General features: G+C 42.6%; 2 protein-coding genes across 3 annotated transcripts; one reads left to right on the plus strand and one right to left on the minus strand.

Moving 5' to 3' along the window:
- Nucleotides 1-31: 31 nt before the first annotated feature.
- On the plus strand, nucleotides 32-1,676 carry cplane2 (ciliogenesis and planar polarity effector 2; the record flags this gene model as incomplete). Its single annotated transcript, XM_079186241.1, has 5 exons — nucleotides 32-146; nucleotides 648-800; nucleotides 917-1,041; nucleotides 1,192-1,331; nucleotides 1,454-1,676. The coding sequence occupies 5 exons, from the start codon at nucleotides 32-34 to the stop codon at nucleotides 1,674-1,676; spliced, it is 756 nt and encodes a 251-aa protein (XP_079042367.1).
- Nucleotides 1,677-7,811: 6,135 nt separating this feature from the next.
- Nucleotides 7,812-16,392, minus strand: ddi2 (DNA-damage inducible protein 2). 2 transcript variants are annotated; one of them, XM_079156777.1, is made up of 10 exons: nucleotides 16,299-16,392; nucleotides 15,967-16,139; nucleotides 14,853-14,982; nucleotides 14,259-14,567; nucleotides 14,028-14,154; nucleotides 13,668-13,795; nucleotides 13,159-13,287; nucleotides 12,530-12,633; nucleotides 12,209-12,401; nucleotides 7,812-10,298 (listed from the first exon to the last, which is right to left on the minus strand). In XM_079156777.1, the coding sequence occupies exons 2-10, from the start codon at nucleotides 16,102-16,104 to the stop codon at nucleotides 8,836-8,838; spliced, it is 2,721 nt and encodes a 906-aa protein (XP_079012903.1). In that variant the 5' UTR covers nucleotides 16,105-16,139; nucleotides 16,299-16,392; the 3' UTR covers nucleotides 7,812-8,835. The 2 variants fall into 2 exon arrangements, with proteins under 2 accessions (XP_079012903.1, XP_079012904.1); XM_079156778.1 differs by adding an exon at nucleotides 10,597-10,647 and having other exon boundaries at nucleotides 10,160-10,298; nucleotides 15,967-16,362.
- Nucleotides 16,393-17,180: the final 788 nt, after the last annotated feature.

Here is a 17,180-nt window from a genome sequence, read left to right on the forward strand (position 1 = left end):
GTAGCTGAGCAGCATCACGAGCGATAACAACATGGCTCAAGCTGCTCCTTCCTCCGGATCAATCGTAGTAGCTGACTGGCATCAATGTAAAGACAGCAAAGAATATTTCAGCAAAATTCTACACAAGAAGAGACGCAAAAACTTCGGTATGACAAATAAACTGTTACGTCTTTGTTAAATAACAATGGATTTTCAAATGCAGCACGTGTTACCCGGGTTTTGATGACAGTATTTCAGGAAATTTGCTCTACAGTAACTGTTACATATTTGAGACTAAGAAAACTTTCAACATGCTGCCACTTATCATACTTAACAAGATACGTGTATTCTAATTGCATCATAATGTGAGTGGGACACTGGGACACTATTTTAAAGACATGTTGGTTTTGTCATTATGAACAGCCTAAGATTGTTGTTTGTGTGTTAATTATTTTTTTACAGACATCCAAGATTTACATAAAATAAGATAGACTTTTTTCTACATCTGTGCTGTCATGTAGGATATTAACACTGTACTTTTAAGCCCTTTTAAGAGTTACACTATGATCTTTGACCAGCACATCATGTAGGTCCATGTAGAAAGTATAAATTCCAAGCAGTACAAAGAAGTAAATATTTAGACGGCCCTTTTCAAACTTGTCTTACAGGCCTCTTGGAGTCTCCAGTGATGCCCCCACATGTAGCTGTGGACACAGTTCACTATAAGATCTTCATCTCTGGCAAGAGTGGAGTCGGGAAAACTGCTCTCGCTGCACGTCTTGCAGGCCTGAATATTCCTAACTTGCACTATGAAACCACAGGTAGGTCCACAATCAATGTGAGTCAGTTGCTTTTGGAGTAAATTACACAGTTAACTCTTCAACCTAAAGGCTAATGAGATCACACAAATATTCGTTCAATTTATCTTTTCCTCAAGGCATTGAAACGACGGTGGTGTACTGGCCCGTGAAGTTGAGAGAGAATGGTAGAGTGCTTTTCTTCCGGCTGCAGCTGTGGGACTGTGGAGAGAACACCTTGCGTAGATTTGACCATTTGCTTCCAGTATGTATAAAAATAGTGTTTTCACAAAACATTGTATTGAGTTATAACAGAAACAGAAAAATGACTACGCTCTCATTAGTCTATATCAAAATAAATACCCTAACACCACCTATCAAACGTTTTGTAAAATCACTGTTCTGTGTCTTCCAGGCCTGTAAGGAGCAGGTGGATGCGGTCCTTTTCCTATTCTCCTTCACTGACAGAACGTCCTTCGATGATTTGTCAAATCAAATCGCTAAATGGACTGGGACATCTGCAAGACATGTTGTGAAATTGGTGGTTGGCACCAAGTATCCTCTTGTTCTTTTTCTAAAACTTGAATGTTGATTTTCTGACCGTTTTAGTCACGGGCTTACTTTATAGCTACTATTTCAATACAGAGATGAGCGTTTGTCCTCAAGGTTTCCTTCAGATTTGACCTTTTCATGCACTGTGATGTGCCGGAGAGAGACGTGAGAGACTTCCAGGAGACGTGGAACCTACGAGTGCTGCGCGTGGGCGGGGAGGTCAGTGACGGGCTGGGTGACGTAGCCCCACTTCTCAACTGCCTGGCGGAGAACCTGTGGCATCAGGACTGTGTTACAGCTGGATCAGCCAACCGTCGTTCACAGCAGGAGACAGGGACTCTACTTTAAGGGGACATATCATGAAAAAAAAAAATCACTTTCTCAGTGCTTGTGCACAAACATCAGCGTATCGGGAGGGCCTACCAACCCGCAAACTGTGAAATAAGAAAGTCAGATTTTGTGGGCTGCCTAGACCAGATGTGTTCAACTAACCCTTCAGATGTGCTCCTCTTCCTTAAGGCTCATTAGAATGTCCTGCCATGGATTAAGAACTCCATCAACGTGTGCCATATTTTTCTCGCATGCCAATGACAGCGGACCTTTTTTTTTCGGGTGGGGGTTTAAAGAGACGAGAGCTAAAACGGAGGGTTTCAGACAGGAATATGAATACAGGTATATTCAGACAGTATGAGAGAAATATGTTTTTAACATTAAAGTATGTAACCATAATCTAGTACAAAACCAAAATATGAATCTTAAAGTTAACATATTATGTCCCTGTAAGTACTGAATATGATTTTTTAGTTGAAGTGAACTGGAGGTCCAGGTAAGGTCTTTGAGGGATTGCATTTAAATGATAAACTGGGAATGTTTATCGGGATGAGGAATGAAGCTGCTGTTGAATTAAATGGATCGCCCTCTAATGCTGTAATCACTGCTGTGTGTCGTATCAATATCATGATACGAGACCAGATATTGTCTGAGACTGTTGGTTATACAGCTTGCTTTTCCTTCAGGCCTTTTTCCACAGTTTGTCATGGATTCCTGTTAATGTCATCTCAAAGCACCAACACACAATCAAAATATCAGCCGCTGAGAGATATTGTATTTAATATTTAGTCAGTATTTCACATTGAGATGATCAGGGGCTGCTTATGTCAAGTTCTCTTAATATCTTTACTCAGTTAAAGCATGCGTTTGTTGTATTAGGCTGATGTGACAATGTCATTACAAGAAATGAAATATAAAAGGCACATTGCTTAAAAGAGATCATTTTAATACAAGTGAAAAACTATATTCCCAATATATGAAAAACCCCAAAACATCCCCTTACATGCGTGTCGGTTTATTGTGACAAACGCAGTGCGTGCTGGAATCCTTATTGTGATGTATGGTGCCATTATCAAAATTATTAAGTGCGGTCAAGTGTATATAAATCTTAAATATAAAGTTAACAAATTATTAAAATGTATTAGTAATGTGAAAGTTAAAAACGGCATGAGTTTGTTTTGTATAAAATCAAAATTGCAGAATCATGTTTCCATCACTGATTAGACGACAGGGCCTTCATCCACTCCTCTTTATCGGACCTGCGGGAAAAAAACAGACAAGAATCCCAGATAGATGAATGGCTGCTTCAGGAGATGTATTAGTCATTTAAAAAAAAAAAAAAAGAATAACGATATAGAAGATGTCACCTTGTGTTTGCAACAAGTATCATGGCGGTCGGTTGTCCGGTGTGACTCTGGGAGAGATGCAACAGGAAGGAGTTTGGGGGTAGACCCAGGACCTCAGCCTTCAGATGCTGAACGTGCACATGTGAGGCCGATGCATGATCCATAACTGTGAACATCGGAGCCCTGACATGTTGCAGAGAGAGAAAACAGTGTGGTTTGAAGGCAAACAACAATGTGAGGACAATTCAATGAATTACCAAATAAGAAATTAGGTTGTGGCGTTAAAAATTTAAAATCGGTAGTTAAATTGCACCAGTTTGCAATCTGGTGAAATACTTTTTCGAGGAGATGATCAAAAGGTCATTGAGGAGGTGGAGGTAGACACTCATGAATGACATTCTTGGGCGGTATGTGGCCTCCACAGTCAGCTGTCTCATGGGACCCTGGTGCACCAGAAAACGCCCGCTTACAACCAGAGGGACTAACTGGATGGAGGAAGAGGCCGTTAGAATGTATCGTGGACTTTATTCTCTTATGTAACCTGCAGATGGCAATGAATTTAGTTTGAGAGAAACAAAAGGACACTTGTCACCTTAACTTTGCCGAAGTCCAGCAGCATTTCCAGGCAGACCAGTTCCTCAATTTGTTTAATTTTTCGGACCCGATCGTCAGCCTCGGTCACCATCTGGTCAGAGCAAAGATATTTTAAATGGCAATTCATCTGCTCAGCTCACTTCCAATAACAAGCGCACTCTCCTGTTCAGTTCTGTCTTAGTATGAATGTGCAGCTTTGAACACTTGAATGTAAAACTCCATTACCGCATGGATCGCTTCAATTGCTTTTTTAAGATTTGAAATTGAGTCCGAGTGTGGTTCAGTCAGCTTCAGGATGCTCTGAAATGAAAGAAAACCCATCAGAAGCCTTTAGTGGACTTTTGTAACGTGTCAAACAAGTTAAAAATATACATTTGGATGAATATGATTCAAAGATCATCAGATTCCTACCTCGAGGATGAGTTTAATACGAGTAATTCTCTGAAAGGGAAGGACAACGAATGACTTCAGGCGCTGTCTTTGGCACACTGGGTCACTCTCAAGCTTCTTGAGTGAACTCAGAAAGTCTCTGTTCTGCTGCCTTGGGGAAAAAAAACAACAACCCACCATTGAATAAGTCTTATTGGTTGGTGTGGCGAGTAGGCTACCAGTACAGAACAGAGACTTACAGCAGATGGCTGAAAAGACGCTCTTGGTACATCATGTTGGTCACATATGGCACATAGAGGCTGTGAAACTTGGAGCAGTGCTGCAGCACAATGTCTCCGACCTGAGAGATTAACACACCCTCTCTCAGTCGTTTTTCCAGATCTATGAAAAACCTAGAAGAGACAGGAAGACACCAGCTCAGCATACACACTCACAAAACCAGTTCAAACAAATAAGAGGTACAGGTATGTAGAGCTCTCACTTTTCACTGGCTGCCATCACGCGACGAATGTTTGAAAACAAAATGTGATGCTCCATTTGATTCAGGGTCTGTTTCAGTGCCTTCGATGCATAGAAATGATTGACAGCAACTCCAAGGCTCCTTAGGTAAGACGCTTCAGAGCCGATTAACTCAAACATAGTCTTCAGAGGAGGAAAACGAGAGAACAAGAATTAAGGATTTCTAGAGATGTTTTTATTCAACTTTCTCTGTCACGAAAAAAAACGAATGAAAAACTGAATTTATCCTACTAACAGGTATTGCTCGTGTAGTCAACATACAAACATCAGACTCATCCTGTAATACACAAGTACAGCCTATGTACTGTATTAACACTTAAAGTGAGACTAGTGGTAAATAGAGTAGTTGTCCCAAACATTAGTTTTCTGGTTTAATGAGGAATACAGTGTCACAAGGACAATCATTTTTCTACTCTTCTGTCTTCATGTTTTTAATAATCCTATTTGTAATTTTAATATCACTTGGTTGTAATTAGATAAGACTGCAACATACTGGTCATAATGAAGTTTAAAACATGAAATATAAAGCTTTCCACACCTCCTGAAGGCGAATCTCCCTGGTTGTCAAGCTGCTGAGCAGACCAGATTCCTTCACCTCTTCTTGATCTTGCCAAAGGGTACATGGAGTCGCCCTGACAGGTTGAGGTGAAGGTGGGGACCGAGTTGCTTCTGGAGGGTGTAATGTTGCCACAGAGAAGCATTGAGCAGCAAATTGGGACTGCGCACCCAACAGATGTCGGGGTGTTATCTGACCAGACTCAAAGGTCTTGTTCAGTCTTTGCAGATCATCGTTCAGCGCCTGCCGAAAGTAGTCCTGATACAGTGGGACTGCAGAGCAAAAGGAAGAAATGCAGACAAGGCCCTTTACATTCCTGCAATTGTTACACTATTCAGTGACTGACAACAAGGCCCAAAGAAAAAGGTAAACTTACAACAATGAATGAACTTTGACTGGAATGATACACTCAGTTCTTCCTCCTCAGCTGGATCTGCTGCCCTGAGTTTGTTGAGCAGGCCACATTTAGTTAAAAGTATGAAAGATTTTAAAGTGCATTAAGATTCAAAGCCTCTCTTACCCGTCTGTACTTTTATCCTGATATGGAGACAAAATGTCATCGTCCTCCTTAAGTCCAGGTCCTGAGAACAGCTTGAGCCTATGTGGACTGAGTATTTCTTTCAAATCCAGTTTTGGCATTAAAGCTACTGACCGGAGAGCTGAAGATATGTCTGTGGGAGGACTAAATAAAGAGGTCAAAGACATTTATTCGTCACAATCCTACACACAAAGTTTACTGACATTTTCTAGAGGCACCATGTGGTCCTTACCTAAGGATTACCCAATCCTCAAACTGGTTGACAGAGTCACTGCTCTCACCAAGACCTCCACGGTCCTGAGCGCTGCTGGATTGCGCCTCTCTTGTCCTTATGCTTTGTATCTGTGAAATCAAATGATTCACTGTAGGACTATCTCCAAAGCAGGAGTGTAGATGAGTGACACGGCTGCTCTTCAAACAGTGGCTGTTTTCATTTGTGCCGTCAAATTGAGCCATAATGCTTCAGTTCGGTACCGTTCTCTCACATGAAGCTGCTCCCCCCAAGACTCTTTCTTTTAAAACCCTGAACAAGTCAGAAAAGTGGCTGTTTATCTACTGAAGCGTCCTTCATTTGCCCCAGAGCTACACCGTCGTATGCGGTCTGAGCAGCAATCACACAAACTGGAACCAGGTGTGGCCTTTTTTTTCTGGCAATCTGCTCTTCGTATGCTACCTTTTTCCCCATCTCGGTACTTCAAACTGACTGCTGGTCTTTTATGGTGGTAAATGTAATATTTTGGGTTTTTAGTTGAACAAAACAATCACTTTGTCGACGTCACCTTTGGCTATGGGAAATTCAGATAGGGAATACAATTGGTGACACCATTTTCCCACAATGCACGGCACTAAGGAAATGGAAGAGCTTCTCACAGTTGGGGGAAAAAAGTGGTTGGTGGTTTGTGAGCTTGCGAACACCTCAAAAACATAAAATGAACCATTAATCTGGAAAAACATTTTGCTTTGAATGTAAATTGTCAGTGACGTTACAAAGTCACAATTTGACATGCGTTAGTGTATGTATTGTTGCATTTACTGTTTGTTTCCTGTTGTATCAAACACTTGGGCTGCAGTCGAAAAGTCATAAAATGACCTCCTAACGTCTATTCCTAACCACTTTTCCTTGACCTTTAAGGAAAATGTCATGGGTTCAAGGAAAGACGTGAAGGAGAGTTCATGAGGAGTTTGGAAAAGACAACCGAGGTGTTCAGAGAATCCGACTCCACTTTCACTAAGCTACGTAATTATGATTACAGCGGATGTCACTGACGTAGGTCTGCCATGGCAAAACTACAACGAAGGACTACAAAAAGGGCAACTAAATCATGATCCCATGAAATCTGATACCCAATTGCTTGCAGGCTTTATAAAGAGCTTCTTCTGTGAGAGGATGCTTCAGCTCCTTCCTTCCTGCTGCTGACACACTTAACGATCAACACTGCTTCAGTAGAAACAATTCACTTATGTGCAACATCAACAATCTGTTCAATATCGATGTGTCCTTTGTGCAATAATGTAGATTCAGCGGTTTGGTTATATTTTGCTTTCATATCATAGGCCTAGCTTGTTTTGTTTTTTATGGATGCTTCTTGTTATTGAGAACGAGAATTTGTTCACTGACAGTTTACTATATTTACTGATCCTTTTACTTCGCATTCTTTTTTTAACATATTTGTTACATGTTTGAAGCAAATAAACACACAAAATGAACCAACTGTCTATTCATATTCGTCAACATAAATCCCATTAGTTTATGAGTGTAATTGTTAAACCTGTGCAAGATATCGCATATCACATTATGTGCATATCGTTTGTTTTCATGGACGGCTAAATGGTGAGTCACCTTAAATGTTTCCGCTGCAAGGAATTGTGGGGCGGAATTATCTACTTTCCTTTGGTAAAGGAAGTTCCAGTGTTTCCTTTGCTAAAGGAGCTAATAAAGGAATCATTGAAGCCCCTTTCCTGAGCATTTAGAGAATTCGAACAGCTCTTATCGTGGCGGCCACTTAGATACTTCCGGGTCATTTCACTGTTGGGAACCTTCCTAAGCAAAAAGGACTTCTGACCGCAGCCCTGGTCTAGTTGGGTAAATTGATTTTGTCGTTGCTGCCACTGTTTATGTACAGAAAGAATTTTATGACATGATTATTTAAGTGCAGCTCTAATCACACTGCATTTACTTAGGAGGAAGTAAAACAAGAATTCACACAGTGTACAAATACTAGTTCCATTTTATTTGCAATTTAAAATTTCATACAAGATAAAAGTAGATAATTCAATCGTCTGAATGTTGTTGGTATATGACTCAAGTAAAACCATTAAAATCTTTGACATATGATGTATTGATATTCTAACAGATTACAAAAGGAAAATGGATGGGCTTAAGATATGAACACACACTGATGATTTGACACAAAATAAAAAGGACTTTCTGAACAGGAGCTACAAACAGTTTTGTAACTACACATTGCAAAACTTCCCAACTGTGGAACATAATATACAGTACAATAAACCTTCTGTAATACCCACTGAATCGAAAAATGCCATCTCTGAACACACACAACAAACGCACATGTGGCTCTATTGATATGATAAAGGTGGCTTCCACTTATCTGGAGAAATGATTTGGGAAAGTTAGCCCTTCTGAACTGTTACAGTTCCCACACTGTAGCTTTTCCATCACTGTGAAGGGGCTACGAACATCAACACGGTGCTTTATTCATCAGCTTCAAATATCCATATTTGTGCTGAATGATCTACAGCTCACCAGTGTTATTCTGGAACGGTGAGTAGGACTAACGCTCCTCCACTTTAAGGGTTTTTATTTATGCTCCACAACTTAGACAATAGTTTTATGGAACATATTAACGGTGAAATTATAATAATGTTCAATGGCTAAATAATCAATCATACATTGGGCATTTAATAATGTGTCAACGTAGGACGACAAAACAAGAAAAAAAAAAATCAATCTACCATACCAAATTTCTAAAAACCAAGGAAATGGGTGGCCACCCAAAACATCTGCATGCAAACACACCTCACACATCTGCAATATCCAGAAACGTATTACCAGTTGTCCTTTTTTTGTTCTTGGATATTCTGTACGACAAACCAAGAGACAGCATTTCCCTGTGTTTATACGTGCTCCCTGCTAAGAAGGGACTGAGACATCGGGTTCAGTAACAAGGTATAAATAAGACAGATGCTGAATTGGGAGGCTGAGGACTCGCATGACTAGTTATGAGTCTTGGTGGGCACAGTGATACTGCGGGCTAGTAGTGCCAGCAGAGCTAGCTCCACAACCCCATGGGCTTGTTCCAGTGCCTCTGCAGCCTCCCTGGCAGAAAACCCTGCTGCCTGGATTCTCTGGATGTGCTCGGCTGGAAATTGTTCTATAAAGGGATGCGGAGAAGGGAGAAGAGGGGCTGGAGGTGTAAGCTGGGGAGCCTGAGCAACTGGAGGGGAAGATGGGGAGGAGGCGCTAGAGACTTCCTCAGGTGAGCCCACTGCCATGGACAGGGGGCTGAGAAAAGTGTCCTCAGTTTGGAGGCCAGGAGTGTCTGGGGTGTTTGTGCCAGAGGCTCGTCCGTCTGCAACCCCTCTCCCCTGCTGTCCCTCGGGAGGTTCCCTGAACTCCAGGTCCCCTGCCGGATCAGGAGGAACCTCTGGCTCAGGCTGAAAACGGCTGATGTTATTTGCGTCATCTTGCCCGCACCTATCTGCCCTCCTCTCGATAGAGCCATCTGGACACTGCGGTGGTCCTTGTCCCTCCACAGTCTCTGCGGTATCCTGGCCAGAGAGGTCAGGCACAAGACACTTCGATGGTCCCTCATCAGACGCAGCAGCAGCATGGTTGGCTTTGGCATCGTTTGGTTCTGCACCGGCTGAGATGGCAGTAGAGGAGATCCGCTGGGTGTTTTCGGGCTCGGGGGTACACGGCTCGGGGGACGCTTCCTCCGTTTCCTGTTTGAGTGGATGTGAGGGGGAGCAGGAGGCGCTGCGGTTTTGGGACTGAGAGCGGTTGTTGGATACCAGCAGCTCGTGAAGTTCCATCAGAGCGGCTGCCAGCGACGGGATGCTGTCGGAGCTGGAGCAGTGCTCTCCTTCAGGCTGGTCCCTCTCAGAGGACATCGCGCCCTGGGAGGCAGTGGGGGACTCCATTTCAACCGAGTCCGGTTGGCTCAGAACACTCAGACAGGCTTCTGTGGCATCAGCGGTGTCCGACTCAGTGGCCTCCTGCTCCATGGGTTGAATGGGGGAAAGTTCCTCAGGATGGGGGTGCACGGGGCTGTTCATCACCTCATCTGATTCAGTATTCCCCTCTGTGTGGCCAGGCTGGACCTCCGCAGGAGGGGTACATGTACGGAGGACGTCTGTTGGGGGACTGGGCACAGGGGGCACTTTGGAGTCAGTATGGACAGGCAGAGGGTGAGGTCGGACCTGATTCGGTGGAAAACCAGCATCCTCTGCTGAGCAAGAAGGCTGAGGAAGCCCCTGGAGGCCAGGTTGGTCACGGCACAGCCCTGGTGCTGAGGCCTGCTCCATGGCGGCCGAGTCGGACTGAGAGCGAACCAGGGTTTGGGGCTGGCCAGAGGAAGGGCTTTGGGAAGGGGCGGTGGATGAGGACGCTTGGTCTAAGGTTCTGGGTAATGTAAATGGTGGGGGCTGCGGTGAGGTAGTTCGTCCATCTGCAGTGTCTATTGTAAGAGGAAATAGAACCGGGAGTGAAACAGTGTGTGGACACCTCTGGAAGCAGTACTTTGGGTAATATGCATTTAAGGAAACAACCTAAAACACAAATGTTGTGTTATTCATGAATACCCGGTGTGCGCATTTACATAGTTTGTGACCTGTGCTACTACAGTTACAAATACATGAATTACTTAGAAACAAAAGTACATCACTTAAACAATCCAGCAGCAAAACAACAGCAAAATAAAAGACATAAATAGCAATGGACTTAGCACACGCAATGGACTTGTGAATTTGCAGTACCTGGTTGGTAGGTCTCTCTCTCCAGCTGTCTCCAAATGCATCAGTGCTGTCCTGCTCAGGGGTTAGGGCGCACACCACACACATCATGCAAAGGGATGGAGAAAGTTAGCAGTCGCACACACACAGAGCATGCATCAACCTAAAAGCCTTTTCACACACACACACACACACACACACACGTGAGAAGTGTCCCAACAGAGAGGTCACAGTGTAATCACATAACCTGTCACTGAACCTCAGGAAACTCAATTGAGGTAAAGTTAGGACATTTGAGGAAAATCCCTCAACCATGATGATCAAATCCAGACTGATTGATGCCTCTTCTCTAGTGGAGGATTGCCTCCTTCCCCAATATCACTGCTGTAACAATGAGTATTGCTGCTGCTTTTTTTTTGTGCTATGTGCAGCCATTACCGGACATGACTGGCTGATGGAAACAATAACAAAGACTAAGTGTATCAATGGCAATAGCACAAGTGTTAATGGAAGCCTTGAAAAGCATTAAAAAGGGAAACACTCGCATGATTATGTTTTGACCATCTCAAAAGTTACAACACACCAACCGGTGGAGAAGGCGCCACTTCCTGCTTACAGTCAACCTCGGACAGATGCTTACATATTGTGACAGCGTGCGTTTAAAGTGTTAACAGAAAAAAATAACCCATCAAGGATGTCTGCTATGTGTAGATCCAGTAAAATAGATACCCGATAGACCACGAACCTTTACACGTTACAAACAATTCTTAATAAAAAAAAACACATTTTCAGTCAGTATTCAACCGTATTCAAAAAAAGGTGTTTTTTTATTCTCTGACAAATGAAATGCAATACTGTAGTGCTGCTGCTATCTTACTGATTTACTGTGTAAGATATTCCACCACCATCACTTGCTGTTCTCAAACTCCTTCAGATATCCATCTGCACTGTTGGCTCACACAGAACAGTCCATGCTGAACTACTGCAACGAGACACTCTCCGGCTCAGTACTATTGATTAGCACTGATTGCTTATAATGGAGCCATCAGCGCTATTGGTGCTTCAGTGTTTTCTCCAAAGTTCCTCTTGATATGCATTTAAAAACACTGTAAATGACGACAACATCACAGCCACAAAGAGCAGCTAAAAACTAGGCAAAGGCAAACACAAGACTTTTCTGTGGTACGTCTGCTGATGGACTATTGTTTCAACTCACTATCATATAGAGACACAGATTGGTAATGAAGTGTTCATTAAATAACCATCACATAGAAATAGTTTCAAATAACAATAATAATGATAGTATGTGCCTTTTACATAATCCAAGGCCACTCTAAATACATAAACAAGCCAAAAACAATCATGCGTTTCCCTTTAAGGAGCTTGATCTCAGCCAAGAACTAATTTATCTTTTCGCTTATATTTTACTGACATCTCTCAATTTCCCGACCTCATCTTATTCTAAAGCAAATGTAATTTGCTGAGGTGATGACATTAAGTGATCATGTGACTGAAATTTAAGATGACTGCATAAATGGGGGTTGAGAGTAAGAAGCTTTAAGTGGCGCATGCACATGTGGTGCTAACTGAGCTGAGACCAGCCCAACAGTGCAAGAGACGAGAGACTGTTTCTTACCGCTCTCCTGTATTGACCTCTGAAGTGCCTCTGCCAGTTCTCTGTCCGCTAGCTCGTCTGGACGGGCGTCGTCGCGCCCCTCTGGTCCGTATGCCAGCCGGGCACACTCTGGCAGCTCTGCCTCAGGCAGGAAGTGAGTCTCGGTGCCCGTGGTGCTTATTAGGAGCGTGTTCTTCTTCAGGTCGATCGAACACTGCAAGAAATTTAGGACAAATAATGCTCACGGACATTCTCCGACTTTCTTGTACATTCAGTGAACAGAGAACAGATAATGGAAACCTCTAATATGCAATTAATGATCAGATGAATTGGGGCTCACACCTGATGTCTCTTCAGCATATCCAGGCCAAGCAGCATGTCCATCGGCTGGTCCTCCAAGATGGAGAAAGAACACGGCAGGAAGTCCCCCTCTATCTGGACCTGAGCTACAAGAGTGCAACAAGACGACACAATTCAAAACTACACTAGCAACGTCGTGCAGATACTTAAAAATGGAGGCAAAAGGAAGAGATCAAGCGAAAATGATTCTGCCTACTCAGAGTCAGACCATCTCTGGTACATTTTATATCTCTGTGTGCAGTTTTAAAAAAATGTGCATTGTATGGTACGCTCGTTTGTGGATATCTGCAGGAATTTACTTTGTATTTGAGAAACTGCGTTGACGGTGTTTCCTTCTGAGCAATTTCATACCCACACATTGTACAACATAATCAACACTTAATTAAACCAGAACTATGGATAAATGTGAATAGGAAGTGGACTCAAAGACATCGAGCAATTGTGCTAAGCTAGGCTATCTAGCCGTTTCAAACTGCATGCAGAGTTTGTCTGACTGTTGGTGAGTGTTGACAGAAATATCATACCGTAATGTTTACCTGGGGACTAGTTTGACATTATAATAGTGTTGCTCCAAAGAAATACTTCCAAAAAAAACAACAACACACGCTCACCCAAGTGAACTCTGCCAATGATCTTCTGGGTGCCCACTCCCTTGGCAATCCCGGCCCAGCGACGGTCCACCAGCCGCATGATGTTACAGCGCTCAGCACATGCTTGGCTCATGATGGTCATCTGGGCTCCTAAAAACAAGGAACGTCAGGGCTCAACAAAATGATTGTTTCTAACTAAAAAAAAGCCTGTGCAATGAATACAAGGCTGTGTAAATCCAGATAGTAGTTAGTGCATCATATTTCTGTTCAGATCAGAGTCAAACTGGTCTTGTAAATATCACAAAGGGGGATGAGCTCACAGACACAAGCCGCTGAAATGGATTATAATTTACAGATATGCAGGCCGATGGGAATCAGTTTGTTATTCGAGTACAGTATCTAAATCTAATTTATCTGTGAAGCCACAAACAAAAACTAAACCATAACACACCAACATTTAAGTACCATTTTTGTTCATGGCCAGAAAATTGTAACAACTACAGATTGGATCAGAATGTGATGCTCATTACCTGAGTCAACAAAGGCTTTCACAGGGTGCCCATTGACTTTGCAGTTAATGTAGAGCATGACCACCTGCCCGAAGCTTTCTGGGGCCTCCTCCATTGCAATTGTCATGTTTTCTTCCACGTTGTGCTGCCTGGAATGTGCACAAATGCATGGATAAGAGACTTGATATCTTACAAAGAATGACAACATGCTGCCTCATTGCCGTGAGTAAGCTGCTTTATCTTTTAAAAATATCTTCATATTACAAATTATTACATAACAATATCTGGTTACGGAAGTAAAACTGAGGCTGGACCGTGCTGAAGATGTTGCGTTATCAATATTCCCAAGTGGTCAACAGATCTATCGTCTCTGCACCATACCTGATGTCCTCCTCAATCTTTGCCTGGGCATCCAAATCAAAAGGATCCGCAGTCAGAAGTCTGATCCTCTCTTGCTCTCTTTTTGCTCGATCCTGCTGTTGCTCCTGCAGCACTTTGGTGAAACGCTCTGAGAAAATAGACAATTACAATAACGCGACTGTTTCACATCTCAAGTAAAAGACCAGAAATAGAAACCGTGGTCTGTAACACCGCCCGCTCTTGTTTGTTTACCCAAGTCTCCGCTCAGCAGGGCCTCAGCAAGTGGCGGGTTTCGCTCCTTGAGGAGCGAAAGCTCATGCGGATTGGATAAAAGCATCTGCTGGAGTAAGGCAGGGTCATCCAGCCCCTGGGGAGAGGAGCCACGAAAGGCCATTGGCGTGGACGGTTGTGCGGCGCGCTGTGGCTGCTGCTGAGCCGGCGGCTGAGGCGGCGGCGGCGGCTGTGAAGTCTGTTGCTGTTGCAGCCTCATGGCACCACGTTGACTCGTTGAAGAAGAGGTGCCAGGGATTGTGATGGAACGAAAGTCAATATGGGGCAGACCTGAGGAGCACAAAGGATACATGGTGAGAGACAAGCATTTTGCGTGTACAAAAACTCACTAAATAGATGATGCATTCATCTTATATATATATATATATTTTTTTTTTTGTCTTGCATATTTCTGAGTCTCAATTGAAGTCTGTCTCAAAGTCAAACCCCAACCCATCACATGTCTTCTTGTGCAAAAACATCAAACCACCTTCATATTCAGTCATTTGCATCTTAAGGAGGAAATTCGAAACAGATCTAAATGAATAGCTTTTAAATAATTTCAAAGTGTGTTACCTGGAAAGGCTGGCTGAGTTGGTGGCGGCCTTCGGTCAGCTTGCCTGAGAACAACCACATCTCCATCCTTAACACCATAGGTCCCCAAGGCACGAGTGTGGTCTGTTAGGGGCTGTTCTACATGTGTGATCTGTTTATGGAAAAATACAGAGTTCAATTTAACATCATCATCATACTGAAGTTTTGCTTCTGTTGTAATGGATGTGGATACTACTGAATAAGTTAAGCATACATAACACAGATAAGATATTTCATTAGCTCAAATGGTACAGTTATATGGTGGCACTTGCTTTTGCTAAATCTACTTTTCAGTAAGTAAACCAGACAGCTGATGTTAGGGCTATTGTTTCAATGGCTAGCTAATTCAGTGGTCCACATGACAAAAACAACTAACTTACATCCTAGAACTACAAGGCTATGTTGCTGTGATGGTAGCAATGCATTTGTTTCAGGTTTCTTTACATGCAACATGTTAATTTACCACAATCCCAAATAAGCTACTGCTCTCAAGCTAAATAGAGTTGAAGGTAATGCTGTACCTGTCGGACATAGCCCCAATACAAAGTAAAATAACGTAAAATCCGATGACTCCACTTCCTCAATAAACTTAAAAACGTGTATATGTAACAATACTTTTAGTCACACGCCCCATGACCCACCACTGTTGAACTCTGGGGAATGTGTTGGTGTAACACGTCTTTATGAGATTCATTTCTGTCCCTCACACGAGTTAACGTAAGACCCTCGTTCACGTAACATTAACGTATCTGGGACAATAAACCGATAAGAAAACCAGTTAACGTGAGTTTGGTAAACTTTGCGTAATCGTTAAGCCAAAACATTTGTCCTCGATATGTTAATTAGTCTAACGGTTAGCTTCACTAGTTTGATTTTCGGTTATCGTTAGCTATTTTAAGGATACCCAGCAAGCCGACCGTTTGTAACCGTTAATAGCCTTTGGGAGCACAAGTCCGAAGCATTGTCTGCTGGTTGATAAACGGAGTTTCGCAACAATCCGTCCAGCAAAACAGCAAAAGTCCGATTCATGCTAGCAAGTCAGCTAGCTAGCCGTTAGCTACGTTAGCTATCTGGCTACAGCTAGCATGGGTCTTACCTGGATTTCCCCAGCTGGGATTCCTGATTCCAGTTCACAAAGTGCTATAAAGTCTCTCAGCTCCAGCTCTGGGGACACATCTAGAGCAAAGGTGGTCTCTGGGCTATCCCTCGGCTCGCAGAAAACGGTGACCAGCATCGTTTTTTTTGGGTCGGGATCACTCGACAAACCCGCTGCAAACAGAATGCGTTTAGTGTAGTTCCTTGTTGTTTCACAGGAGAAACCCCAATTATTATTTTGATTTTCACAGTTGTAATACGTGTTTCAGTACAAAAGGCGTCAAAAGGGGAAACTGATATTACACTGAAAGACAGTGACTGCTTTTCACCTACTGGTTAAATGCCTGGCGTGTCAGTTTCTCTTTAACAACTAAACAACATTAAGTATTGCTCAGTTGTGCCGCATTTCATCCAGCTTTTTTTTCCGACATGTCGCAATGTGCAGTCGTGAGTAGTTTCTTCTTCTAATCTCAAAAACACTGCAAACCGGAGTGCTACTACCACCATCTAGTGGATCCTTTGGAAATTACACACATTCAAGAAAAGGCACAATGCAACTTTGAATTATTATTAGAAAGTGTTACCCATATGGATATATAATATTTATAGATATAGTACTACAAATACAGTTTAACTAAAACACGTGTCTGTGTATTTGTGTGTTTGTGTGTGTAGGTCATTCACTGTCCCTCAGTTTGTGCATCAACGTGCATGAATCACATTCTGCAGGCAGAGGCTTTTAATCAACTTGAAGTCTTATGCAAAAATAAATCAATCAATGAAACAATAGAAAATTCAAAAGCTTTTATGAGCTGGGTAGGGGTGGGATCCTTATTTAATATTGTCAGCTAGTGACAAAGTAATGACACATGTTTTAATGTAAATATAACTTTAAAGGTGCAGTATTTAGACACCACACAAGCTAAATTGCACGAGTGGTGTATTTGACCATAAGTCTGTCTTACGAGTGATCATATAGGTCCTATAGGACATTCATCGTTTCAGTGGTAACATTAACCTACATACGATTTTAGAAATATGCAGTTTTTAAAAGACATTAAAATCAAACATCACCCAATACCTTCTCCTCTGGTAAGAATGCAAATAAATGATATTGCATTCAGAGGTCTGGAGTCACTATGGCACTATGTTGACTCAACTGCAAGGCACAAAGGAGGTCTTCACACTATTAGGCTCCAAATTGACAATTTGTAT

This window comes from Pholis gunnellus (genome assembly GCF_910591455.1).
Source record: "Pholis gunnellus genome assembly, chromosome: 3".
Classification (NCBI taxonomy): Eukaryota; Metazoa; Chordata; class Actinopteri; order Perciformes; family Pholidae; genus Pholis; species Pholis gunnellus.